The 27,960-nt window shown below is 44.3% G+C and overlaps 1 protein-coding gene across 2 annotated transcripts in view; it reads left to right on the top strand.

Annotated features, from left to right (window-relative positions):
• Window positions 1-27,960, top strand: part of LOC141049752 (alpha-2-macroglobulin-like protein 1) — a 164,499-nt gene that overhangs the window by 119,232 nt on the left and 17,307 nt on the right. For both annotated transcript variants that reach the window (XM_073546479.1, XM_073546478.1), the window contains 9 exons: window positions 152-272; window positions 10,381-10,502; window positions 13,201-13,252; window positions 16,249-16,332; window positions 16,456-16,632; window positions 18,051-18,126; window positions 18,834-18,990; window positions 23,001-23,075; window positions 25,872-26,034. In XM_073546479.1, the coding sequence (XP_073402580.1) occupies window positions 152-272; window positions 10,381-10,502; window positions 13,201-13,252; window positions 16,249-16,332; window positions 16,456-16,632; window positions 18,051-18,126; window positions 18,834-18,990; window positions 23,001-23,075; window positions 25,872-26,034 (1,027 nt within the window). The remainder of the gene's footprint in view (window positions 1-151; window positions 273-10,380; window positions 10,503-13,200; window positions 13,253-16,248; window positions 16,333-16,455; window positions 16,633-18,050; window positions 18,127-18,833; window positions 18,991-23,000; window positions 23,076-25,871; window positions 26,035-27,960) is intronic.

Consider the following 27,960-nt stretch of genomic DNA (forward strand, 5'->3'; position numbering starts at 1 on the left):
AAAAAGACATCCTCTGAAAATAGGCTCCAACCCATTTTTCAGAGTAAAAAATAAGATAAGACCCTGTCATATTTTCAAGGTAATACCGTAGAATTATCATTTTCCATACGTCACAGAAATCATGCTTCCCTTTTTTATCTGCATGGACCAGGTATCTGTGTCTCTTTCTGCCTTGAAGAATTACCCATCAGTCGGGAACAAGGAGCAGTCAAAATGCCTCTGTGAAGATCAGTTTGCGAGTTTTACATGGAACATATCGGCTTCAGAACCAGGTACAATGGAGTTGTCAAATGTACAAATTGTACGATATTGATAGCTATTCAAGCAGTTGATTTATTAGCTGTAAATTATTGGAAAAGGAGGGAAGAATGAAAAGAAATCAAATAGGCTATGATTAAAAATGCATGACTGCTTTCTTCTAGAACAGTCCTACACCTGTGTATGGGTTGTGTCTGGTATTGCAGTTCAGCTCCGTTATCTTGAATTAGGCCGGAGTCACACTAGAGAGGAATACGGACGAGTGCTATGCGATAAAAAATCGCATAGTACTCGGACCAATGTTAATCTATGGGGCAGCTCCCATCACCGTATTTTTTCTCGGCCGTATATATATTTTACCTCATATGTCTGATAATGCTGATATATGGTGTAACACAATGTACATATGTTAATTTGCAGCATATATCAGCTGAGACTCGACAATGCAAGTCTATGGGTCCGAGAAAAACTCGCACACCACATGGACCATCAGTGTGACTTGCGAGAAATACGCACTGGTGTCCTTTGAAATACCGGCAATTCAGTGCGGTGTACAGTAAAATCACACTGACAGCTTACAATAGAATAGAAATATACACATAGTATGTATATATATATGTATGTATATATATTTATATATATATATATGTCAGTGACACACATATCTGTTATATACTTAAACCTAAAATTGTCCATCATCCACTTCCGTCCGGACGTCCTCGAATCCCACAATCCAGCGCGCTGCACTGGCAGTATGCCGACCGCCATATTGGAATACCCAAGTGATGAGTATTCCAATATCGCACCCGCTTGTGGTACCAGGCCCTTCCACAGTACCACCAGCGGGACACCGCCAGGACACCCACGCCGTACCCCTCCGCCGCCGTCAAGACCTGCTGCCGGACCCCTGCTAGGACCCACCGCCGCCTGACCACACGCACCAGATCCCGCCGCTGCCTGCTCACCCACCTCCGTGCAGTCACAGCCAGCACGAAAGACCATGGCTTGCGGCCTGTGCTGGAGTTGGGGTGCGGGCTCCCTCTGGTGGTGCCGCAACCCATCTCCAGCACAGGCCGCCAACCACCATCTTTCCTGCCAGCTGTGACTGCACGGAGGTGGGTGAGCAGGCAGCGGCGGGACACGGCTCACACATAACACTGCCCTCCTGATGCGATAGCATCGGACCCACATCTAGTGTGTGTATATATATATATATATTTATATTTCATAGAGAGATAGATAGCAGAATAGCCAATAATTCATTTGTCGGATTCTGTAAAATCATTGCAGAACCCGACAGGATAGGAGACATGGTTTACATACAGCAAACCATTGCAGAACAGTTAGATTTTTTATATGTCAGTGTCTAATACTGTTAGCAGTATGTGTGTGTAAAATTTGGGCCCTGTATGTATTTAATAAAAGAATGTATTCACGGAAAAAACTGTCGTGGGCTCCCGCACAATTTTCTGCACCAGGAAAGCCAGTGACTGAGGGCTGATATTAGTAGCCTAAAGAGGGACCATTGTTATAGGCCCCCCTGGCTAAAAAAAATCTGCCCCCAGCCACCCCAGAAAAGGCACAACTGTAAGATGTGCCAATTCCAGCACTTAGCCTCTCCCATTGCCCTATAGGGATGGCATATGGTGTAATAAGGGGTTAATGTCACCTTTGTACTGTAAGGTGACAATAAGCCTGGCTTAGTAAAGGCGAGGTGTCAATAGACACCTATCCCTTACTAATCCTAAAGTTTGTAAAGGGTTAAATAAACACACACACATTCAGAATAAAGTATTTTAATGAAATGAAAGAACACACAGTTTTGCTATCTTTATTCCTCTGCTAATCCAAATGGTGCCCACGATCTTCTGTAATAAAAAATAAAAAAACAACAATATACCATACCAAAAACAAAACAAGCAAAAATCAAAACCGACCAAAAGTCCATGCTGATAACACAATTTATTAGTATTACAGGAAATTAATAATGAAAAAAGAATCAATGTACAGAGTAAAAAAAATAAAGGGCACTACTATTAAGAATATACAATCACAGTACAACGATGTACTTAAAAAAAAAATCACATATGAATTGCACATATGATGTAAACAATGAGTGGATAAAAAGTTAAATGATTAAATAATTAAATGTGCATGTATAAATAGAAATTACAATGTAATGTGAAAAAAGTAAAGTGCGAGTGCAAAAGACACCAGTAGGTGTCAGCAAGTGTACAGCATGCACTAATTAAGAGACACCAGTGGGTGTGAGTAAGTATGCAACATGCACATCTGAACAGAACTGCTGAATGTAAAAGCTCATGTTATAATTGCATTGCAAACCGATGCCATACGGATGTCACACTGTTACTAGATGTGAGGAAATCGTATCTTCGCATTGCAAACGGATTACATACAGATCACTGTTCAGGGAACATTTGTGCGATTCTCAGCCGTCAAAATCGGACCGATTTTTTTATACGGTAAGTGTGACTCCAGCCTTAATCTGAGTTGCATAACCACACAATTGAAAGTTAGGTGTGGTGCTCGTTTAAGGAAAAAGTAGCCATGTTTTTCTAATTCTAAACAGCCCCTTTAAAGAGGATCTTTCACTGGATATTAACTGAATGCCTCCTCTAATTGCTGCTGCTCCACTGATTCTGGAACAGTTTCTCTTTTTCTTCTGGGCCACTCTGTTCCAAATTTAGGCCCCCCTCCCCCACATTGTATATATAGTGCAAATTTTCCATTCAAGCGACTGGGCGTGTACCACAGAACTTCTCTGTGGGTGCAGCCGTGTTTTGATTGGCCAATAGGTCACGGGATAAAAATCAAATGCTAACAGAGAATCTCTATGGTATACCTTGTTCTGGCTCTCATACACTTACACTGAGAAGTGACTTCCGGTGCGCCCAGCAAACCCTGGTGTGATACAACAGGCCACAGTTGGTAGAAGATGATCGGAGCATCACCGAGAACAGCGGAAGAAGGCGGTTGGTAATGACACTGGTACTGGTGAATTCTTTAGGGGATGAAACCCACTCCAAACTCCCAGTCCAAACCTTTAAATAAAACACATTGACAACAGATATTCTTTGGAATAATTTGGCCACAGCAGCCTTTTATTTATTTAAATAACAAAAATGATAAAACTCTCAATAAATAACATTTCCTTTAAACTAGCTGGGAGGATTCCGTGAAGCTCTGAAAATCTGGTAAATACCAAATATGAAGTGAACAACCACCAAAATGTGTTACCCCCAGCCGTTACCCCGCTGGCTCGGGAGCACCATAACCACAAGTATACCAATGTTCACTCCAACCAGTCCTGGGGATTCGACCACTTAGCCGACTTCCCCACTCCATTTTACCAGATCCAAAATAAATTTAATTCCAAATGGAGGAAACCATGAAACCCATGAACCTCCGTACCAATTTTAAACCAACTCCAAGGACTCCCCCCAACCACCACCAGCCACCATGACCTGGATACATTAAAACTCAGGACCAACAAAGGAAAATAAAGGGCGGGCGGGACCGAATTCCTCCTGGGAGAGCGGGAAATGGTAGGTCAGACCCCCAATCCTGGCCTAATAACGGCCCCCACCAAAACGCCCCCTACTTAGCATCCCTTCTCATCACCCCCCATTGTCATGCCGACTTCCGCCCACGCCTGGGTTGGAGGGGGACCCGGCTCCAGCTCCGGCCTTCACTTGACACTGGTACTGGTGAATTCTTTAGGGGATGAAACCCACTCCAAACTCCCAGTCCAAACCTTTAAATAAAACACATTGACAAGAGATATTCTTTGGAATAATTATGGCCACAGCAGCCTTTTATTTATTTAAATAACAAAAATGATAAAACTGTCAATAAATAACATTTTCTTTAAACTAGCTGGGAGTAGTCCTTGAAGCTCCAAAAATCTGGTAAATACCAAATATGAAGTGAACAACCACCAAAATGTGTTACCCCCAGCCGTTACCCCACTGGCTCGAGAGTACCATAACCACAAGTATACCAATGTTCACTCCAACCAGTCCTGGGGATTCGACTACTTAGCCGACTTCCCCTCCCCATTTTACCAGATCCAAAATAAATTTAATTCCAAATGGAGGAAACCATGAAGCCCATGGACCCCCGTACCAATTTTAAACCAACTCCAAGGACTCCCCCCAACCGCCGCAACGCGGGCCTTTGAACACCTCAAAGGCCCAAGACCCCACCACAATGAAAAGCTATGGCCATTTCAATACCATCTTGCAAACCAAGTGCCCATATGTCACTACCCAAACCATTCAAATGCACGCCATCGGCCAACCAATAGTCATCAGCCCCCTTCTCCAAATCAAAATGTCTGACCACCAGACCGCCATTCCGAACAATAAACGCAGAAACCATTCTGTTAACCTTGATCCTGGCCTTGTTAATTTTTTTCCACCGACCTGGCACATCGACAACTCTTTTGCGGCACGATCTCAGACCACACAATGGTAATCCCAGGATAAGACACCCACAACCTTAACAAATCGTGTTTCACATCCCTGACCAATTCCCTAAAAGGCCTGACCCCCAAATCATTCCCGCCCACATGAAGAACCAAAATGTCGGGAGCCTTGTCCAAATGAGTGCTGTTATGAATCTCTCGCAGCACTCTGGCCCACATCTCCCCCGAATGCCAAGCCACCTGACGACTGCTGCACTCCTGGGAAAACCGAGCTGCCTGCCCTCCTTCCTCACATCGGCCCACACCGCTCCCCAATGGACGTACGAATGACCAAATATCCAAACCAGCAATTGCGTGGGACCTGAAAATGGACAAAAACAACCTTATCAAAAACCGCAATTAAACATAATGAAATAAACGTTACGGACCCGCTCCTGAGAACGCCTAATCAGGCCTGACATAACCACGAAAACACCTCGACCGCCATCTGCCAATACGCTGCACTGCTTCAGCACCAAGCCCACCTACAGCCGCCTCCGTTGCCGCCCCAATCCGAAAAGAATGAGCAGCGAAACGCGATTCGTCCAATCCCAACTTTCGCAAAGCATGTCTGAAAACAGCAGTAAATTGGTACCTGGACAAAAAGGAACCATCCTCATGGCATAACAACGGACCATACGAGCGGGGCCGCAAAGCACGAAAACTTAGTAAACAAGCCACCAGACACATTAAAGAATCCCGAACCGGGCCCAAAAACACTCACGTGCCTTTGCCTTCCTGATCTGTTTTTGACCTCCGCAACCAAAATTCCACCCCATTCTCAGTGTGAACCACGTCCCTAGCCAAAAGACCCCCACACAAGGTTTTACTAGGCGCTACCAACTCCCCCACCCTAAGCGCCCCAAAAAATGCCAACGAAAAGGCCAACCTAAAAAGACAAATTTCAAGAAAAGGGACTACAACAGTATTCCAAAACCCCCCCAACCTTAACAAAAGGCCAAAAGTGACCGGACACCTCGTATCCCCTCGGCTCCTACTTCTTCTAAAACCTTTTACTGCCTGTCATACTAGGAGCTGTTTTGTCAAATCAGGTTGGCCCCGCAGCCTGAAAACAAAAGCGAGGGCGGCCATCATGCGCAAGACCTTTGCCGAGGACCAACCAGCCACCGACCCATGTCCTAACCATGAAAGCAAAGTGCCCACCTGATGCTCAGGTGGCACCGGACCCAAACTAGCATCCAGCAAACCCTCCCAACAATCCCATACCACCTGATATACAGCCCAAGTCTTAGGAGCGAGCGAGGCCCTGATTAAAGAATCGGTGGCATGGATACCACATTCCAAAGTGCTTCTGGGCAATCCAGACCCTCGGATTCCGCCACAGGCGCCAACGCACGGAAACGTTCTCACTGTGAACGAGAAAGAGAATCAGCAATCTCATTCTTGACCCCAGGCACATGCGACGCTGTTACTTGAGAATTAACAGACAGACAAGACAAAACCAATTGGCGAAGCACCTGAACTACTGGCGGCGAGGATGCCGAAATGCTGTTAATAGCACACACCACTCCCTGATTGTCGCAATTGAAATGTACCCGCCTATTCCGAAACTCCTCCTTCCATAAATTGACAGCCACCAAGATCAGAAAGATCTCCAACAAAGCGATGTTCCGAACCAAACCAAACGAGAATCAGTCAGCAGGCCACCTTGCCGAACACCATTGGCCTTTAAAGTAAGCACCAAAACCGACACCGCCAGCCGCATCCGTAAACAACTCCAAAACCTCATTGCCCACCGTCTCCTCCATAATCAATGAACGTCCATTATACTGCTCTAAAAAGGACTGCCACACAGCCAGATCAGCTCTGTGATTCACTGAAAGCCGAACAAAATGATGTGGCGCCCAGACGCCTGCAGTAGCACCAGCCAAACGTCGAGAAAAAACTCGCCCCATAGAAATGATACGACAGGCAAAGTTCAATTTCCCCAGCAATGACTGCAAGTCCCTCAAAGTCAATTTCTTCAAACGCCACACCCTTGCCACCTCCTGCCGTAACGCAGCTCCTTTAACTTCAGGCAAACAGAATTCCCACTTAACGGAATCGATAACAATGCCCAGAAAACGCAAACAAGTACTCGGGCCTTCCGTTTTCTCTGGGGCCAAGGGCACCCCAAACTTCGCCATTACCCACTCCAATGTCTTAAAAATGCTCAAACAACTGGACGACTCACCTGGGCCCACGCATAAAAAATGTCAGGAACACCGCACTGCACTTGCTCACTGAGCCAGTGCGCGTGTCCTGAGTACAAAAACAGTGCTCAAAGATACCTGTGGAGCGGGACAGCAGCGGTGATGATGCGTGCTTCAGACTATCAGGACCTGAAGCACGTGACTGCTGGGGGTGTGACCTAAGCTCCACAGAGCTAGGAGCTGCAGGGAAACTCCTAGAAAGGTAAGTACGGGACAAGTTACCAAGGGGCATAGACAGGGACGTAAACCAGATCAAGCCAGGTCAAAGCACGAGATAGCAGGACAGTACCAAAGGGTTAGACAGAGCGAATAGTCAGGACGTAGCAATAGATCAGAATACCAGAATGGGCAATGGACGGTACAATAGGGACAAACTGTAACAGAGTAACAATAGCCAAGCCAGGAGGTCAGATTTGGAGACGACAATAATACCAAAACGTGAGACCGAGAACTGAGTGAGGGGACAGACCGGGTCATACATGGGAATCAAACAAGCAATGCAGTATCCACGCATACCAGGGGGGTCAGACACACAGCCAGAATAACAGTATAGCTGACAGGGAATCCTAGTCTGGAGTGAGTATAAATACCCCTCCCAGATCCAAAGGGAGGCCAGCAAAATTAACCCTGAGAAACCAGGACATTAACCATGTCCTAACAATGACAAAAAATCATCCAAATAGTGGATGACTGACTCAAAACCAGAAACGTCACGAACTACCCATTCCAGAAACGAACTAAATGCCTCAAAGTACGCACATGACAGGGAACAGCCCATAGGCAAACATCGATCAACATAAAACCCTCCATTCTAAAAACAACAGAGCAATTTTGAGTTATCTGGGTGAACCGGCAACAAACGATAGGCAGATTCAATGTCCGTCTTCGCCATAAGGGCCCCTTTTCCGCATGCCCTAACCCTCGCCGCCTCATCGAAGGATGTGTAAACCACTGAGCAAAGCTCGGGATCAATACCATCGTTTATTGACATCCCCGAGGAAAAGAAAGATGATGGATGAGACGAAATTTATTCGGCTCCTTTTTGGGCACCACTCCTAACGGCGAAACCACTAAGTCTTCAAATGGGGGAGCACTAAACGGACCAGCCATGCAGCGCAAAGCGACCTCTTTTCCCAATTTTTCCGAAACCACATCCCCATGAACCATAGCAGAACGCAGATTCTTAAGAACCCGAGGTATAACAAAAGGCGGAGGGGGAATTTCAAAACCAACTGAAAAACCAGAAAACAACAATGCCGCTTTGTCCTTAACCGGGTACCTATTTAGATAGGGGACCATCTTTGCTAACTTCACTGGAGTCACCCACTTGAGAATTGCCCCCCCCCCAGACTTAAGCTTTCCTTTCTTGAAACATTTTGCAGCCCCGTGTGAGGTACCATTGCAGTGGGAGCAGATGTGCTTAAACTTGCAATTGGCCCCAAACCTACACTGCCCATCATTGAACTGCCAGCACATACCTGACTTTTGACCCCCCGCCTGACTTCCAGTCCCTGAAGTGGAAGATTGACCGCTGCCAAGGCGGGAATGCCCGGCCTCCCTCTGAAAGGAATTACCAGTTTTATTAGCTGCCGTAATCTTTAACCACAGGCCTATATCCTTCTAATCCCACCGAATTGCCGGCCTTATTGACTTACGCTGGCGAAACTGCTCATCGTAACGGAGCCATGCCTGACCGCCATAGCACCTATGAGCTTCACCGATGGAATCCATGTAACAGAAAAGGGGAGAACAACACTCCGGCGCCCGCTGCCCAATAACACTCACCAATATGGCAAATGCCTGAAGCCAATTAACAAATGTTTGAGGGATCAAATGCCACCTGCGCTTCTCCTCTTCATCCTTTTTACTCTCATCTTTTTTCCCCTTGTCTAAGTTGAATTTTTCTAAAAGAAGCAACGAAAAAATGTCCACATACTCATCCTTCCATATCTTCTCCCGTACTTCCTTCTTTAAATGTGCCCCCAAAGGCCCCTCAAAACATACATACACTTCTCCATGGGCCCTATCATCTAAATGAATCTGGCACTCCTTTTCCTTTTCCGTCTGTACCGACACAGACACCAGGGCCGGAAGGCTACTAGAAACCGCAACCGGCCCGTTCTGACAAAAAAAACCCCAACGGACTGAGCCATCCATGCTGATAAATGCCCTGGCGCCGCCAATCCCCTCTCTAAACGACCAAGTAAATCCCGCACGCTTGCTAACAGTTCCCCTACAGACGCATTTGAACCAGTACCCAAAACTTCTACACCCCTGTCCTCCACCCCAATACTCTGACCTGTACTTAGAATCGGCGACCCCCGTAACTGCTGAGACGAACAAAACATGGAGCTGAACTCACCAGGCTGCGAGGGGGCTGTGACCCCTTCAGCTGGAAGAATGGAGTCCTGATGACCATCTGTCTTGGCATCCGAAGGCCCATCGCCAGATGATGGCACCACAGAGCGTGTTCCAGGCAAATGATCCGACTGGGCCAGGGTAGCCCCATAATGCTGAGACGGACAATCAAACCGTGCCTGCGCTGAACTATCCACAGCACGGTCCCCTTGAAGCGGTAAGGCAGCCCGCTGCTGCGGAAGTCAGGGCCAAAACCGCCGCATCCAATTGCGGCTCACCCACGACAGGCACTTGACCCGGATCTCCTCCTGTTCCCGACGGCGTCGCAGCCGTTCGACGCTGGAGCGACGCAGCGGCATCCCCCGCTGACGTCAGGGCTCCCATAAGACCTGGCGCGTGTAAGCTCCGCCCCCAGCCACCACGCAATGAAGGCCTGGGCACTGCCGCCGCTGCACTCGGCCTGGCTGTAGGATTCCTCCCAGCCCAGGGCCGGCTGACCCGTGTATTTGTTGGCGCCTGGGCTGGAGGGTCCCTGGAGGGGCTCCTGCGCCTCCGCCGAGACTGAGGGGCGACATCGGGTGACAGCCTTTCCGGAGGCCTCGCGCGGCGAGAAGGCCGCTTGCGGGCAGGGGACTCTCCCGCTGGACGAGATAATCGTAAAATACCAGCAATCTGCTCTTCTAGCCAGTCTTGCGGCTGCGATGTGGCAGCAGCCCGCAAACTCTCCAGGAGCCAGTCGACGTCCGACATGGTGGCGATGAGGACCGAATTCCTCCAGGGAGAGAGGGAAATGGTAGGTCACACCCCCAATCCTGGCCTAATAACAGCCCCCACCAAAATGCCCCATAATTAGCATCCCCTCTAATCACCCCCCATTGTCATTCCGGCCTCCACCCACGCCTGGGTGGGAGGGGGACCCGGCTCCAGCTCCGGCCTTCACTGTATTTTACTACAGGCAGGAGAGAGACCCGAAATAAGAAAAAATGCTGAAGTGGTGCTTTAAGGCAGGTTTATGGTTTCTACTTGATCAATTAAAATCTGAACCTAATCTTCTTCTACTGTAAGGTAACATTCAGGTCAGTGTGAGAAGTACTGCTCTAGAGCTTGAAGGTGGATGCACAGACTACGTGCAAACTGTGGGAAAGAATGAAAAAGAAGACATTGTCGAGAGAAGTATCTTAGTAAAGGTGTGTGGAGTATCATTTAATATTTTCAAATTATACCTAGCATCATACATGAGACTTATGACAGCTGCATACAACCTATGGATATTGGGCCCTACTATACTTTACTTGCCTGATTTATATACAGAGGCTCACAATTTTTTCTATTTGAGTGCATATGAATGATTCTGTAATACAGAGGTTTTCTCCCATGAAGCGCTTGGGCTACTTTCACACTAGCGTTTTCTTGCGCTGCACTGCGTGCGCAGTCCAAACGCATACAAAACACGCATCAAGCGTTTTGCATGCTTTTGCTTATTTTTTGCGCATGCGTTTTAACCAGTTTGACTCTTAAAACGCATGTGTTTTTAAACACTAACATGCGCACCTCAGCGTTCCCATAGACTGTAATGTGGGTTTTTTTGCGCATTCCGTGCACATTTGTGCGCATGAGTTTTTTTGACACAGGTTGGGCACACAGAAAATGCAACAGGGTGCGTCCGGAGCGCATAGGCGCACACTGCAAAAAACGCATGCGCACAAAAACGCATACAAACGCTAGACAATGCGCACCCATGTTAAACATAGGGGCGCATGTATGCGCAAGCAGCGCAAAAAAACGCTAGTGTGAAACCAGCCTTATGGAGGAGCATATCTTCAACCTAAAGTTGCCCTACTGCAAATAAGTATGGTTTTACATGTGTGCCCATATTTCCCAGTATAAAACATATACACAGCAGAGCCATTTAGCCTCTGATGGGCACCCACAGCCTTAAAGTAAGGATTAATCTTTTTCCACCAGAGAACTTATTATAGCTAGATTATTTATACATGTTTAGACCATGTTAATATATTGCATGCTAGACAATTTTCTCAAAATACCCAGGAGTTCGAAAATCTTATTGGTACCACTGAAACCTTCAGGAAGGCAGTGTTTCATCAGGAGGAGCCCCAGTATCCAAATGTATATTTAGGGAGCATGTATCAGGACGTGAGATCGGCGAGGAGGGATGTAGTCTGAAAAAAGGCAGGGTCATGAAAAATTTTGCAGTAACCAGTAATCTCTTGGAAGCTCATCCCTCAAACATGGCAAGTAGAACTCACTGTCCTCTGTTACTATGGGGTGGTAGAAATTTTTATATACTTCTCATATATGTCAACATAGGTGTGCTATTTACTTTGTTTTAAAAAAAAAAAGTTGGTGTGAGCATGAAACGCGTAAAAATAAAAACTACGAAATTGCTATTCAACTCTGGAACTGCTTCCTTCATACAGCGGCGCGGTCTAAGCATCAAATCTCTTTTTTATATTAACATATCACATAGATTTAGATTAAACACTAACATTCAGTTTCGTACCAATCTGCCTCTCCCTTGAGAAGCGTCCGTACACTTTTCAGAATCTGGTCCCGACTCCTGGGCCCCAAAAACATCAGCTGAATTGTTTAGCCAATAAACAAAGAGAGGCTCTTACTGGCTAGTCAAGTCTTCAGACATTTTTGGCTAACCTCTTCGGTGACTGGACCTATGTACCATGATTCTGTCTGACCTTGCCGATGCGCCATCAGTCAGCCAATGTTGCCTCTAGTCTGCAAATTACTGTACGCTGATTTTATTTGGAGGAAGGGCTCAATTTGTATTTTTGCTGAGGGGCCCCATAATTTCTGTATACACCACTGAAACACATCTTTGCCACTGATCTCAGACTTGGTAACTACTGACAACTACTGACAGTTGTCACCTAACTAGTCATAAGCCCCAAATATCTCCTCACAACAAGGTATCTCCATAGCTTTTTACTATCAGGCGTAAAACTGGGGAACAACAGGGTTTTAGCCGATGGTACACATGAAAAGAATATAGAAGCCTTGCTTACCTAGTGAGTTTGTGATCCCGCAACGCTTTTATGAACAAATTGAACAAGCTGCTACAAGCTGAGGGTTAAAAACCAGGATAATATTCTCTTGGGATTTATAGGTGGTTTTCTGCGCTGCCGGTAAAGTACCACGGATTAACCAGAACATACAGGATAAAAGAACATACACTTTTTTATATCTATGCGTTTCGATGCTATTCAACGTCTATCTCAGGGTATCACCACAGTAAAAAGATTAACAACCAGTCTTATATGGTACACTAGGCTTTGCTATGGTCCACTTGTCTTTGCCATGGTCCACTAGATGACCATATAAGATGGGTTGTTTGTCTGCGGAGCTTTTACTGTGGTTACATCCGGAGGAAGGAGTTGGATAACAGTGAAAATCGTAGATAATTAAAACCACTTTTTCCCTTCATCTTGTGTGTTTTGGTTCATCCAGGAACTTCACCAGCAGCATAGAAAACCGCCTATAAATCCCAATTGCCTAGCTCTTCACTGACATTATGTTACCAAAAAACGTGACTATGCAGGGTGCTATGGGCCTCTCCAGTATAGAAAAGCACTTCAGTGCATGTGATCATTACAGGACATTATTTGCATTGGAAGACACCAATAAAAACATAGGTAAGAACATTACAACCAAAGTAACAATCATTTTATATTGAAAAAAATATCTTTTATGTTATTTTGAATTATTATTAGATGACAACATTCTCTTGTTATGATTATGAAAACACAAACAGCACCGGAACTGTACGTTGTTGCAATGTTATTTATATTTGGACTTTAATTCATGATATTGATATATGGTAGTTTTTTTTTCTTTTTTCTTTTCTTTCACCAGCCCTCTGGAATTTTAGAAGAAAACATGCAGTCATTTCTCCTGTGCCCATCAGGTAAAAAATTGTTTTTGGGATTATGTTTAAGATATACTGTATATACGAGTTTGGTAAATTTTCTCAACACTTTTAACTAAAAACACAACGTGCAGGAAGGTCTAAACATCCCGCTGGTGTCAGTTGCAAGAAGACAGAATTTTGTTTTTTAACATTAAGCCTATGTAGGAGATTTGGAGCTCTTGATAAGAAAATGAAAGCTCTAATCATGACTTTTGTAAAAGAAAAAAATAGATAAGTGCTGTATAAACAGTGCAGGTCTGGAGTGACAAGGACCCACCAGTAACATTTAATCTAGGGGCCCACTGTTCAGCTACATGCAAAAATAACTTGATCCTAGTACATGAATTTACTTGTGCTGCTATATAATATTAAACTGGGTTGTTTGTTTAATGAATCATTAGTTGATGCCTTTCTTTTTAAATATAAAAATCAGGTGTTTTAGCCCCACCCATTAACACTTCACAAATAGTAGTCCCCAGAGAATTCACCTGCTCTCCTATGGGCCAGTCCAAGCCTGAGTATAATATACTGTATAAACTCATGTATAAGCCGAGATTTTCAGCACATTTTTTTGTGCTGAAAACGCCCCCCTCGGCTTATACACGAGTCATTGTCCAGGAATCTGGCAGGGGAGGGGGAGCAGCGGAGCAGCGTCAGGAGCTGGTGGCTGTGAAGATATCATACTCACCCTCCTCGCTCCGTCGCTCCATCTCTGATGGTCTCAGCGACAGCAGCTATTACTGTGCTGAGCATTCACGAGGTACCGCTCATTAAGGTAATGAATATGCACGCGTCTCCATAGGCATGGAGCGCATATTCATTACATTAATGAACGGTACCATGTGACCACTCAGCACAGGAAGAGCTGCTGCCCCGGGACAACGGAGATGCAGCAACAGCTCTAAGGGCCCTGTTACCAGCTTCAATGTCCCAGCGATCCCACCAACGATCCGACGTGGATGGGATCGCTGGGACATAGTTAGTTGATCACTGGTGAGCTGTCACATAGACAGGCTTATCAGCGATCAGGACCAGCGAATAAGCTGGTTTCCAAGGTAAACAGCGGGTATCTAAGATCCGCGCGGCTCTTAGATACCTGCTGTTTACCTTGTAAATCAGTTCCCAGCATCGCTGATTGTTGGTCTCTCGCTGTCACACGCAGCGATATCACTGGCAAGATCGCTGTGGCGTGACAAAATCAGCAATCTCGCTAGCGATCTCGCTGTGTGTGACAGGGCCTTAAGAGGGTGAGTAGGACGGGGAAGTGGTGAGCCCTGCATACAAGGATGGGATGAAACCAGGGGAGCCAGTCATACAGCGATGGGACCGGGGGAGCCATGCATACAGAAATGGGACCGGGGGAGCCATGCATACAGAAATGGGACCGGGGGAGTCATGCATACAGCGATGGCACCGTGGAAGACATGCAAACAGCGATGGGACCAGGGGAGCCATGCATACAGCGATGGGACCGGGGGAGCCATGCATGCAGCGATGGGACCGGGGGAGCCATGCATACAGCGATGGGACCGGGGGAGCCATGCATACAGCGATGGGACCGGGGGAGCCATGCATACAGAAATGGGACCGGGGGAGTCATGCATACAGCGATGGGACCGGGGGAGCCATGCATACAGAAATGGGACCGGGGGAGCCATGCATACAGAAATGGGACCGGGGGAGTCATGCATACAGCGATGGCACCGTGGAAGACATGCAAACAGCGATGGGACCAGGGGAGCCATGCATACAGCGATGGGACCGGGGGAGCCATGCATGCAGCGATGGGATCGGGGGAGCCATGCATACAGCGATGGGACCGGGGGAGCCATGCATACAGCGATGGGACCGGGGGAGCCATGCATACAGCGATGGGACCGGGGGAGCCATGCATACAGCGATGGGACCGGGGGAGCCATGCATACAGCGATGGGACCGGGGGAGCCATGCATACAGCGATGGGACCGGGGGAGCCATGCATACAGCGATGGGACCGGGGGAGCCATGCATACAGCGATGGGACCGGGGGAGCCATGCATACAGCGATGGGACCGGGGGAGCCATGCATACAGCGATGGGACCGGGGGAGCCATGCATACAGCGATGGGACCGGGGGAGCCATGCATACAGCGATGGGACCGGGGGAGCCATGCATACAGCGATGGGACCGGGGGAGCCACGCATACAGCGATGGGACCGGGGGAGCCACGCATACAGCGATGGGACCGGGGGAGCCACGCATACAGCGATGGGACCGGGGGAGCCACGCATACAGCGATGGGACCGGGGGAGCCACGCATACAGCGATGGGACCGGGGGAGCCAAGCATACAGCGATGGGACCGGGGGAGCCACGCATACAGCGATGGGACCGGGGGAGACACGCATACAGCGATGGGACTGGGGGAGACATGCATACAGCGATGGGACTGGGGGAGCAATGCATACAGCGATGGGGCCGGGGGAAGACATACAGCGATGGGACCGGGGGAGCCATGCATACAACAGGGGGAGCCACACATACCAGGATAGGGATGAGGGGAGAATGCATACTCGAATCAATAAGCTTACCCAGCTTTCTATGTCAAAATTAGGTGCCTCGGCTTATACTCGGGTCAGCTTATACTCGAGTATATACAGTAATAAAAAAAGAAATGTAAATAAATGGAGCAGCATTTATTTTAAAGTTATAGACAAACCAATATTGCCCGCCAGATTGCAATTGTAAAAGTTCCTCTACTCACATCTACTCTTTAACATGGAATTCACACCTTATTCTCTGACATGAATTTAGTCACATTTTGCTTTTCAGGGGAAAAAAAAGACGTCATAATAAAGCTAAAGAAATTTTGATGTCTTTTCCTTCTAAACAACATAATAACTAAGGCAAAAACAGAAATAATTATAAAATAAAAATAATAAAGACGTTATCAGGATACATTCTCATCCAAGTCCACTTCACAGAGGTATTACCGGTATTTCCTATTCTCTTAGGTGACAGTATAAGGAAAACGGTTACGCTGGAAGTTCCAGAGAAGATGGTGTCAGATTCAGACCGAGCCCATATCACTGTTTTAGGTGAGAACAAAAGAAATAAGTAAAGAAATAGTTATATAATCTTGCCTAAATGATTATGAAATTGTCCAATGCCATATGAAATCAGTGGGTCAGCCATGGTTTAGATTGGTTTTGTTTTGGTAGGTAACTTAATGGGCAGTGCCATTTCTAACATTGGAGAGTCGCTTGAACTTCCCTCTGGATCTGGGGTACAGAATATGGTGAATTTTATTCCAATTTCTCATATTGTAAAATATTTGGAGAGCACCAAAAAACTAACACCAAAAATAAAAGAGAAGGCTTTCACTTATCTAACCAAAGGTGAGTTATATTTATAGGTGTGGAACAATAAGTTTGATGCCTGAAACTTCAAAAAAGGTGCACAGATGTGTGAACTGTTTGGCAATTTTACAAGTAATTTTACTCAAAATGTTGATGGTACATTTGATCTTAGGCTATGAATGAATGCTGCATTTGTGCACTTAAAGACCCCATACACATTGGTCTATTGTTGGACAAACCGACTGGTATCAGCGGGATGTGCATGGTCATCCCCTGACATTTCACTCAGATGTTGTCGAAGAAGAGTCACTGGAATTTCATTGGCTGATGCTCTTGTTCGGCGAGGAGATAAGTTGCTTCCAGAAGTGTTTGTAGATACTCTAGAGATAACAGGAACAAGAAGCGAAGCCAAGAAGAGTAGGAAGAATTGGAAGAGATAGCTGACAGCAGGGCCAGACTGGCCATCTGGCAATTCTGGCAAATGCCAGAAGGGCCTGTCTGGTTGTGGGCAGCCTTGTCTGCTACATTGTTAACAGAATCAGTGTCCTCAAGACACCCATACTGTTAAGAATTGTGGCGGAGCACAAAGTGGCTGACTCAGTCACTTACCCCAGCAGGCCACAAGTATCATTAGAAATATTGGTCTTGTAGTAAATCTTGCTTTCCTCCATCCAGGCTAATATTAGTAATATATCCCATCTGGTGCTTAGTGATAGGGACAGCATTGGCCTGAATGATTTCAAATGCCAGGGATGAATTTCAGCCCCAGTCCGTACCTGGGTGACAGCCAAGCAATCTAAGATTTATGAGAGTCTTTAATCTAAAGTTTACTGTATCTGCAGCATTTCCCAAAGTATACAGTATGTTAACGTTCTCATAGGCAACCATTTACGATAAGGAGGCCATTAGTAAGTTTTTTGGTCTCAACATGGCTAACGTGCATCCTCATTCCATTTATTTATAGGAAATCAATGCTAAATGTGCTTTTTCTGTACAGAGTTCTGCCACAAAAAAAGCATATACCTTGTTATATATTTTTCTTTGTAATGTATCCCTATGGTGGACATATACTTCATCAATCCATGCATCGTATATTGTTAGCTGCCAGAGGGGGGAGGAGACTGATTCTGTCCACGGTCTGTCCCCAGCAACACAAATTAGCAGCCGTCGAACAAATCGTTACATGATCATTCTAATCATGACAAATTAGTTGCTGGAAAGCAAGGAACCCAACACTTTTGCTCCAAAGAAGAACTTATCTAGGTCAGTCAGTAACATCAAGGAACGGACATTATTATTTATCCGGGTGACATCACTGGGATGGCATATTATGCATAATTGCAATCACATCTGGCCATTTCCAGGTTGTGGTGTGTTTTAGGTTATTTTTTTCTGTTGTGCTGATGATATGGAGAGCTGTGAACAAGTCCTAATTTGTAACGTATTTTGCTATGCAGGTTATCTTAGACAACTGTTATTTAAGAAAGATGACGGCTCTTACAGCGTCTACCATGGTACGAACAGTAGCACATGGTACGTACTGAAGCCAAGAGTTAGGACTCTCAGAGAAAGATATTTCTGCATAAATGTGACTGTTTGTGACTTGATGGGTGTATAGTAAATATGGGGTCTCATCATGAGCAACCAGCCATGTGCAATGTAATCGTTAAACATTCTGATTTTGGAAACAACTGGCAAAAAGCATCGTCTGCAATTTAACAGTTTTGTCCATGATTCATTTTTTTTTTTAGTTGGTAATGGTAAAAATAAAAAAATTAATGCTCACCTCTTAAATCCCCCCAAAATCAGCACACTATACAGTATATCCTCTAATGGTCCTCATTAGTTACTGTTTTGTTTGTTGCACCAAAAGCATGATTTATGTATTGTATACCCAACCGCTGCAGCCAATCACTGGGCTCTGCTGTACATACAACATCACTAGTGAGGCCATTGACTGGCTGCAGTGGTCACATGCCTGTATTACATGTGGTCAATCCAATGTAAAAATAACGTTTGTCTGGTAACACCAGAGTGTTGGCGACGGAGCGGGGTTGAATTTCACAGGTCGGTATTGCATATTTTTTGAAAACATGAACAACCCCTTTAAGAGGTTGCAAATTGTGCTGAGCTGCAGTATCCGCCCATGGGAAAGATTATCACTGTTCTTGATGGTGAAAAAAAGTGAAATATGATGTAACAATCAGTTGCTAGATGTGTAAGATGGTCTCTTATTTTAGGCTCACGGCCTTCACATTGAGGTCCTTCGGTCATGCTCAAGACCTTATCTACATCCAGGAAAAGCATGTTCAGGATGCTGTAAAGTGGCTCAGTAGTTTGCAATTGCCTAGTGGATGCTTCGAAGAAGTTGGAAAAATCTTTAACAACTACTTAATGGTATGTATCATAGAATGGTAGAGTTGGAAGGGACCTCCAGGGTCATCTGGTCCAACCCCCTGCTCAATGCAGGATTCGCTAAATCATCCCAGACAGATGTCTGTCCAGCTTCTGTTTGAAGAATTCCGTGGAAGAAGAACTCTCCATCTCTGGTGGCAGCCTGTTCCACTCATTGATCACCCTCACTGTCAAAAAGTTTTTTCTAATATCTAATCTGTGTCTTCGCCCTTTCAGTTTCATCCCATTGGTTCTAGTCTTTAATTGTGCAAATGAGAATAAAAATGATCCTTCTACAATGTGACAGCCCTTGAGATATTTGAAGACATCTATTAAGTCTAATCTCAATCTTCTCTTTTGCAAGCTAAACATTCCCAAATCCTGCAACCGTTTCTCATAGGACATGGTTTGCAGACCGGTCACCATTCTGGTCGCTCTTTTCTGAACTTGATCCAGTTCGTTGATGTCTTTTTTAAAATGTGATGCCCAAAACTGGACAGAGTATTCCAGATGAGGTCTGACCAAAGAGGAGTAGAGGGGGATAATGACTTCACGTGATCTAGACTGTATGCTTCTGTTAATACATCCTAGAATTGTATTTGCCTTTTTTGCTGCTGCATTGCACTGTTGACTCATGTTCAGTCTGTGATCTATTAGTATATCAAAGTCTTTTTCACATGTGCTGTTGCTTAGCCCTATTCCTCCCATTCTGTTTATGATTTTTTCATTTTTATTGCCAAGATGTAGTACTTTGCATTTTTCCCTGATAAAAACCAGTCTGTTAGTTGCTGCCCACTTCTCCAGTTTATTTAAATCTATTTGAATCCTCTCTCTTCTCTCATATTAGCTATCCCTCCTAGCTTTGTGTCGTCACCAAATTTAATCAGTTTACCCTCAATTCCTTCATCTAAATCATTGATAAAGATGTTGAACAATACAGGGCCCAGGACAGAGCCCTGTGGTACCCCACTTCAGACATTTTTCTAACTGGATGTGCAGCCATTTACGGCCACTCTTTGGGTCCGATCACTAAGAAAGTTATGAATCCACCTAACAGTTGCCTTCTCCATTCCATACTTAAAATTACACTAAAATTGTCCAATAAATAATTAGGATCTGGCACTTCCAAGATACATGTAATCAGAAAATTATTCCTGACTTACGTAATAGCATTTGCCGAAAAAAGATGAAGAGATCCAGAAAAATTATATTAAAAATGACATGTTTATTAATTACACATAAAATAAAGAAAAAATCAAGAGAAATGCCCAGTAGGAGGCGCACACATGCCCTAACAATAATATTCATAATGCATGTATAGGTAATGGATCTAAAAAGCAATTAAAGAGCCATAATTAACTCTATAAATCTTCACAGAAAAAAAGGTGAAAAAAAGCCAATGTGTTTAAATAATAAGGTACAGCGGCAACATGACAACTAAGTCAAAGTCCCTATACCAATAAAAGTGAACCACCTAGGCTAAATAATAAGGTACAACGGTAACATAACAACTAAGTCTAAGTCCATAATACCAATATAATTTTTCTGGATCTCTTCATCTTTTTTCGGCAAATGCTATTATGTAAGTCTGGAATAATTTTCCATTCCATACTTAGTCATTTTTTCAATAAGAATTGTGTGAGATACTTTACCAAATGCTTTGCTGAAGTGAAGATATACTATATCTACAGCATTTCCCTGATCCACGCAATCAGTGATTCTGTAATAGAAGGAAATTAAGTCTGGCGTTTAAAACATGGGGGTACTTTTTCTTATTGTGGAGACCACAAACCACTATTAGGATATTTGTAAGCAGATTTGGACCTCACAATCTACATTCCCTATCAGTATGTCTTTGGAATGTGGGAGGAATCCTGAGAACCTAGAGGAAAACCCACGCAAACAAGTGGAGAACATACAAACTCCTTGCAGATGTTTGTCCTTGGATTTGAATCCAGGACCTCAGTGCTGCAAGGCTGCAGTGCTAACCACTGATCCACCATGCTGCCCTAGTGCTCAGCGCTGGGGCCCTGGGTTCAGATGCCACAGGACAACATCTGCTCTAACAATATTAATATTATTTAAACAAAATGATACTCGCGCTATGAATCAATGGAGAATAAAAATATATATATATATAGTTACCTTTAGGATCAAGGCAGCAAACTCATAAGCATTAGATGTTAGAGGATACTGAGTATTGATGGATCAAACTACAAAAAGACAAAGCAAAGCATGAGTTTTAAATCTGAAAATGCAAAGTCATACAAAAAAAAAAAAAAGTGTGAAGTGTCCGGGTTAGACTCTAGTAACAAAGAGCATGGTCGGTATTGAGTTCTAATAGTTAATTAAAAACACCTACCATATAACTACCATATAACTATACAAACATAAATAAAAACAGAAACAAACACACTGGGGGAACCATAAAGTGCTATATATGTACCTTGCACTTCCTTACTCGCTGCTGAATCAACCCTGCACTCTAGCGCCGTTGGTATATTGTATATATATTTTATCAATATTAATATTAGAAAATACCTCCATTTAAAAAAAGCAGTTCTTTGTCATCTCATTCACTGCCTATGCAGACTGCAGCATCTGATGACATGCTCATCTTGACTGCTGCACTCTGCATAGGCAGCAATTGAGATGCCAGAGGCAGAGCAGCTAATGAATAAAGACAGTATTGAATCAAGTGCACCATAAATGATACAGTATTATCTTTCTTCATTAATAATAACTGTTTTCATGGTTTGCGCCCCCATCTTTTCTAATCCTAGCTAGGGTTAGAACTAGGACTAAGGTTAGGAGGTCAAAGGTGAAATAAGTCTTATGACACTGGTAAGGCTAGTGTTCAGTCTCAGGATAGGTTTAGAGATAGGTTCAGAGATATGGCTAGGGAAATGAAAAAGTTACATAAAAAACGTATAAAAAAAAAGTAAAAAACAATTTAAAGCTAACTTTATTTTTAAATTTTATGCCGAATTTCAAGCTAAAAATAAAGTAGAGGCTCAAAAAGGCAAACTGGAATAGCTCAGAAAGTTTTAAAAAATACAACACGTGCTCGGAACGTAAGATAGTTCAATACTGGACTGACAGAGGAGACTCAGGGAGTGCTGAAGGTCCACAGATTAATGGCGGCAATATTCTTGCCTAGCCCCAAGTTCTGCCCACACATGCTATGCCACTGATGAATACCATATATTTAAATGCACTCAATACATACGAGTATATACAGTACTTTGCCTATACTCGTACATAATCACAAGTTAATGCGGCTCAACATGAATTTCGTAATTGCTTTAATTTGAAAAAAACTATCTTAGACTGAGCTTCACTTTTATAAGACGGCGCTCCAAAGACCCTGCACAGTGGTAGAGTTAATGCAATTCTGGCTGTCTGCAGTCACCACTTGCAGGCACCAATCACTGCACTGTATATACAGTAAGATCAGAAGCTCCCCCTAGTGGAGGACGCAGGTAGTAAGAATTTTATTATTGCAACACCTTAAAATTTCTTCAGGATAATTTTACAGATTATTTATTTAATAAAGTATTCCAAATATAGACCTTTAGGGTTTTAAGAAAAAATATGACTTTTTTCTTTTACTCAAGTCTATAAATAGCTCATAAAGTTAATGTACAATATTACATTAGTTTTTCTTTACATTTTCAATTGCACACTATAGACTTTAGTGTAAAAAATATCCAGCTGCTTGGACATAAATCAAACATTACCATATGTTTGCTACTTTTTTTTGCGAAGCATATCTCTCCTAAAGCAGGACATCCGTTAATCTATATGGAGGCCGAAGTCCTTTAGAGCCACAAATCGCAGTAATATAGCTTATAGTCCTCCATTATAAAGTGACACTCTACCGGAGCTTGCTATCAGTACAGTATGGAAATAAGCACATATTAAAACGTCACTATATCCAGAAAAACTCTAACTGTTTGAACATGGTTGATGATTTTAATTTTGACATTTGAAGTCATTGCTTTTTATTGTAGAGAGAATCTGATGACAATGTGACACTTACAGCATACATAGCAATAGCTCTGCTGGAACATGGCCAAGTGTATAATGTAAGTCACTGTTTCCTTATGGACTTTTTACTGGGATTTGTTATTGTGCCCTGAATCATAACTAAAGGGCCCTAATTTATATATCAACTTACAAAGTTTATTTTCTTGTTCTTTTGTTCACTGTTTTTCACTCTGTTTTACCCTAGATAATTTACTTTTTCCTTCAAACTAAATTTCAAATAATGAAATGAAGTCTGTCAGCAGGTTTTAGCTATTTAATCTGAGAGCAACATAAAGTAGGGTCAGAGAACCTGATTGCAGGGGTTTGTCACTTGCTTAGCAGCTTGTTGTAGTTTCCATACAATCTGTGTTTTATCAGCAGGAGATTATCAGTGTAGCCAGACTAGGTGCCATGTGCCAGTCAGTCCAGCTAATCTGTGCAATCCCGCCCACCCAAACCGCTGATTGGCAGATTGCTGACAATGTAAATGTGACAACTCCTGGAGTGGACCCTCTGGGTCGAGGCACCAACCCTCCCAGGGCGAGTTTGCCTAATGAGGACCACCCCCCTATACATGTTCATTGACAAATTACCGCGGGAGCCCACACATTTTTTTTACAACGAATTAACCCCTTAAATTAACACCTACACCTCCCAAATTTTACACATCAACCCTCATCTAATTACTAATGAAAGACATACAAAACAAAACATGAAATGAAATGGTTTACTGTATGTAAACCATGTGTCATTTCATGTCGGGTTGGGGAATGATTTCACAAAAGCCGGCAATTGAATTAGCGGCTATTCTGCTATGAAGAACTCTGTGAAATATAAATATATATATATATGTGTCTCAATGACATGTGTATATATATATATATATATATATATATGTACGTCATGGCCAAAAGTTTAGAGAATGACACAAATATTAATTTTTACAAAGTCTACTGCTTCATTTTTTCTAATGGCAATTTGCATATACTCCAGAATGTTATAAAGAGTGATCAGCTTAACAGCAATTACTTGCAAAGTCAATATTTGCCTAGAAAATTAACTTCATCCCCCAAAACACATTTCAACATCACTGCAGCCCTGCCTTAAAAGGACCAGCTAACATCGTTTCAGTGATTGCTCCATTAACACAGGTGTGGGTGTTGATGAGGACAGGGCTGGAGATCAATCTGTCATGATTAAGTAAGAATGACACCACTGGACACTTTAAAAGGAGGCTGGTGCTTGGCATCATTGTTTCTCTTCTGTTAACCATGGTTATCTCTAAAGAAACACGTGCAGTCATCATTGCACTGCACAAAAATGGCCTAACAGGGAAGAGTATCGCAGCTAGAAAGATTGCACCTCAGTCAACAATCTATCGCATCATCAAGAACTTCAAGGAGAGAGGTTCCCTTGTTGCCAAAAAGGCTCTAGGGCGCCCAAGAAAGACCAGCAAGCGCCAGGACCGTTTCTTAAAAGTGTTTCAGCTGCGGGATCGGGCTACCAGCAGTGCAAGCTTGCTCAGGAATGGCAGCAGGCAGGTGTGAGTGCATCTGCACGCACTGTGAGGCGGAGACTCTTGGAGCAAGGCCTGGTCTCAAGGAGGGCAGCAAAGAAGCCACTTCTCTCCAGAAAAAACATCATGGACAGACTGATATTCTGCAAGAGGTACAGGGAGTGGACTGCTGAGGACTGGGGTAAAGTCATTTTCTCTGATGAATCCCCTTTTCGATTGTTTGGGACATCTGGAAAACGGCTTATTCGGAGAAGACCAGGTGAGCGCTACCACCAGTCTTGTCTCATGCCAACTGTCAAGCATCCTGAAACCATTCATGTCTGGGGTTGCTTCTCAGCCAAGGGAATGGGCTCTCTCTCAGTCTTGCCTAAAAACACAGCCATGAATAAAGAATGGTACCAGAATGTCCTCCAAGAGCAACTTCTCCCAACCATCCAAGAGCAGTTTGGCGATCAACAATGCCTTTTTCAACATGATGGAGCACCTTGCCATAAAGCAAAGGTGATAACTAAATGGCTCAGTGAACAAAACATAGAGATTTTGGGACCATGGCCTGGAAACTCCCCAGATCTTAATCCCATTGAGAACTTGTGGTCAATCATCAAGAGACGGGTGGACAAACAAAAACCTTCAAATTCAGACAAAATAAAAGCATTGATTTTGCAAGAATGGACTGCTATCAGCCAGGATTTGATCCAGAAGTTGATTGAGAGGATGCCAGGGAGAATTGCTGAGGTCCTGAAGAAGAAGGGTCAACACTGCAAATATTGACTTGCTGCATTAACTCATTCTAACTGTCAATATAACCTTTTGTTACTCATAATATGATTGCAATTATATTTCTGTATGTGATAAAAAAATCTGACAAACACATAAAAACCAGAGGGCAGCAGATCATGTGAAAATATAATATTTGTGTAATTCTCTAAACTTTTGGCCATGACTTATTCTATGTGTCTATATCTATTCTTTCGTTTGTGTTATAAAACCTGTCATAGGGCTCCATTATATGTCCATTTTGCAAGCCTGCAAGAAAATTTCAGCATACGGATTGCATACGGATGGCATACGGATGCTGACATGCGCAAAATACGCGACCGCACCTGGCTTACGGATGACATACGGAGCACTATTTAGGGGTCATTCATCCGTATTACGCCTGTAAACTACGGACCGTATTTTGCGTCTGTTAGTGTGACCCCGGCCTACTGCTTAGTAACCAATAATATTCTTATTTTTATGCCTTTAGGGTTGTCTGGCTTATTTTTTTGGTAATCTTCTTCTGACTTGGGAACACTTATAGGTGATACTTTGCCCTAATTACATATCACACTTACAGGGTTCAGTTGTTGAGAACGCTCTAAAGTGCCTGAAGAATGCAGTCGATGATGTGAGGACGACCTACGCTCAGGCTCTTCTCGCCTATGCATTTACATTGTCAAGAGACAGCGACTTAAGAAACCAAATGTTGGAAATCCTGGATAAAGCTGCCATAAGGAAAGGTAGACATGTGTTCATCCTTAGGCCTCTTTCACACATCAGGTGTTCGCCTTCAGGCGCGATCCGGCGCTTTTGACAGAAACTGGATCCGGCGAAATGCAATGCCGGATCCGGTTTCCCCCCCATTGACTTGCATTTGCGCCGGATCGCGCCGGATGGCCATGCGTTTCATCCGGTTTTCGCCGGATCCGGCAATGTGTCGCAATGTGTCGCGATCCGGCGTCTGGAAAAAACGTCTACTGTAACGTTTTTTGTCTCCGGCGAAAAAGCCGTACCCGCCGGATCCGGCGCGTCCGGCTTTTCCACACAATGAAAGCCTATGAGCGCCGCAATGCGCCGGATCCGGCGGCCGGATCCGGTTTTTTTGGTCTGAGCATGCTCAGTAGCTCTGCCCACAAGACATATATAAAAGCAAGACAGTGGGACCCACAGCCACACCCAACATGCCACCCAAGACAGCAACCAGGCGCAGGAGAAGGCAGCAGACATCTGCAGCAGCAGCACCATCAGCACCACCCCAAATGGAGCAGCATGCTGAACGGGAGGGGAGTCCAGAAGCAGATGAGAGACGGTAATTATCAAATCCCCCATTCCTCCAAACTAGGGCCATGGAATATCAAGATATTCATTGGCCCTTTGTTTCTCTTTATTCAACAGCCGCCAAACAGATGCAGCAGCAGCAGCAGAAATGGCATCACTGGCAGCAGCAATACCCACAGCCATGGAGTCTGGCCATCAACAGGACAGCACATCTTCTTCTGGGAGCCCTCCCTCGCATCGTCAGCGTTTGACGGTAAGTTTTTATTTCCAAAATCCATCATCTCTGTAATATATGTCTATTCATTGCCTTTTATTTCAAAACAGGAATCACAAGATGAAGAGGAGCTCCCAGAAGAAGAAGGAAGGGGTGGACAGACAACTGGAGTGGGCTCACAATTGGTAAGTTTTTTGCATCAAACGCAGAAACACAACATCACACTACACACAACACATAGAAAACAATGTTCTGCAGACCACACACAGCAAACAAATGCTTACATCCAAAGACATAACATTTTTTGTTTTCTTCTCTAGTCTTCCCAATCTGGTGCTTGGCCAAGAGGTCCTCGCAGTGCCTCCCAGGGTCGTCGGCGACAGCAACGCGGCGGTCACCAGCATGTAAGTATAAATATTTTTGCTTTGTTTTTTTGCACTTTTTATTTCATTTCTTTTGTGGAGGCTAATTATGTTATTTTTGTCTTTTTCTTTAACAGCCTTCACAGCGTGCTCCCGACTCTGACGGTGAGGATGGAGGACTCGATGTGGACCGCCTCATCGATCTCGTCAGAGAAAGGGAGCCGCTCTGGAATATGGCTGACCGCTGCCACGCTGACCTGATCATTACCCGACGACTCTGGGAGGAAATCTGTTCTCTCCTTGTGGGCCGCTGGGAGGACCTCGAAGCTCGGGCCCAGATTAAAGAGCGTAAGTATATACAGTAACGGTTGCTTGATGTAACCAGTGTTTCCCGAACTCCAGTCCTCGTGGTCACCACGGATCATGTGTTCAGGATTTCTATTTACTATGGAAATCCTGAAAACATGACCCCTGGGGACCATGAGGACTGGAGTTTGTGAAACACTGATGTTGTATACTAACCACTCCTTTCTCGTTTCAGGGAACAGAATTGTGAATCGGTGGCGGTCTGTGAGGGATCGTTTCAAGAAGGAGTTCAATAAAGAGATGCGGGCCCCGAGTGGATCTGGAGGACGCAGGAGCAAGTACAAGTACGCACAAGCCCTGTCGTTCCTCCGGGAAACAATGCTCACCAGAAGGTAAATATTACACACCACATGTGAAAAAAATGTTAGATGTTACTTTTTTTTTTCAGCCAGGGCCATACCATGTCAGTATTTTAATTGTTTTTTTTTCTCTTTATTACACAGCAC

The sequence above is a fragment of the Dendrobates tinctorius genome, unplaced genomic scaffold (genome assembly GCF_039654945.1).
Source record: "Dendrobates tinctorius isolate UK_male_01 unplaced genomic scaffold, ASM3965494v1 ptg000147l, whole genome shotgun sequence".
Lineage (NCBI taxonomy): Eukaryota > Metazoa > Chordata > Amphibia > Anura > Dendrobatidae > Dendrobates > Dendrobates tinctorius.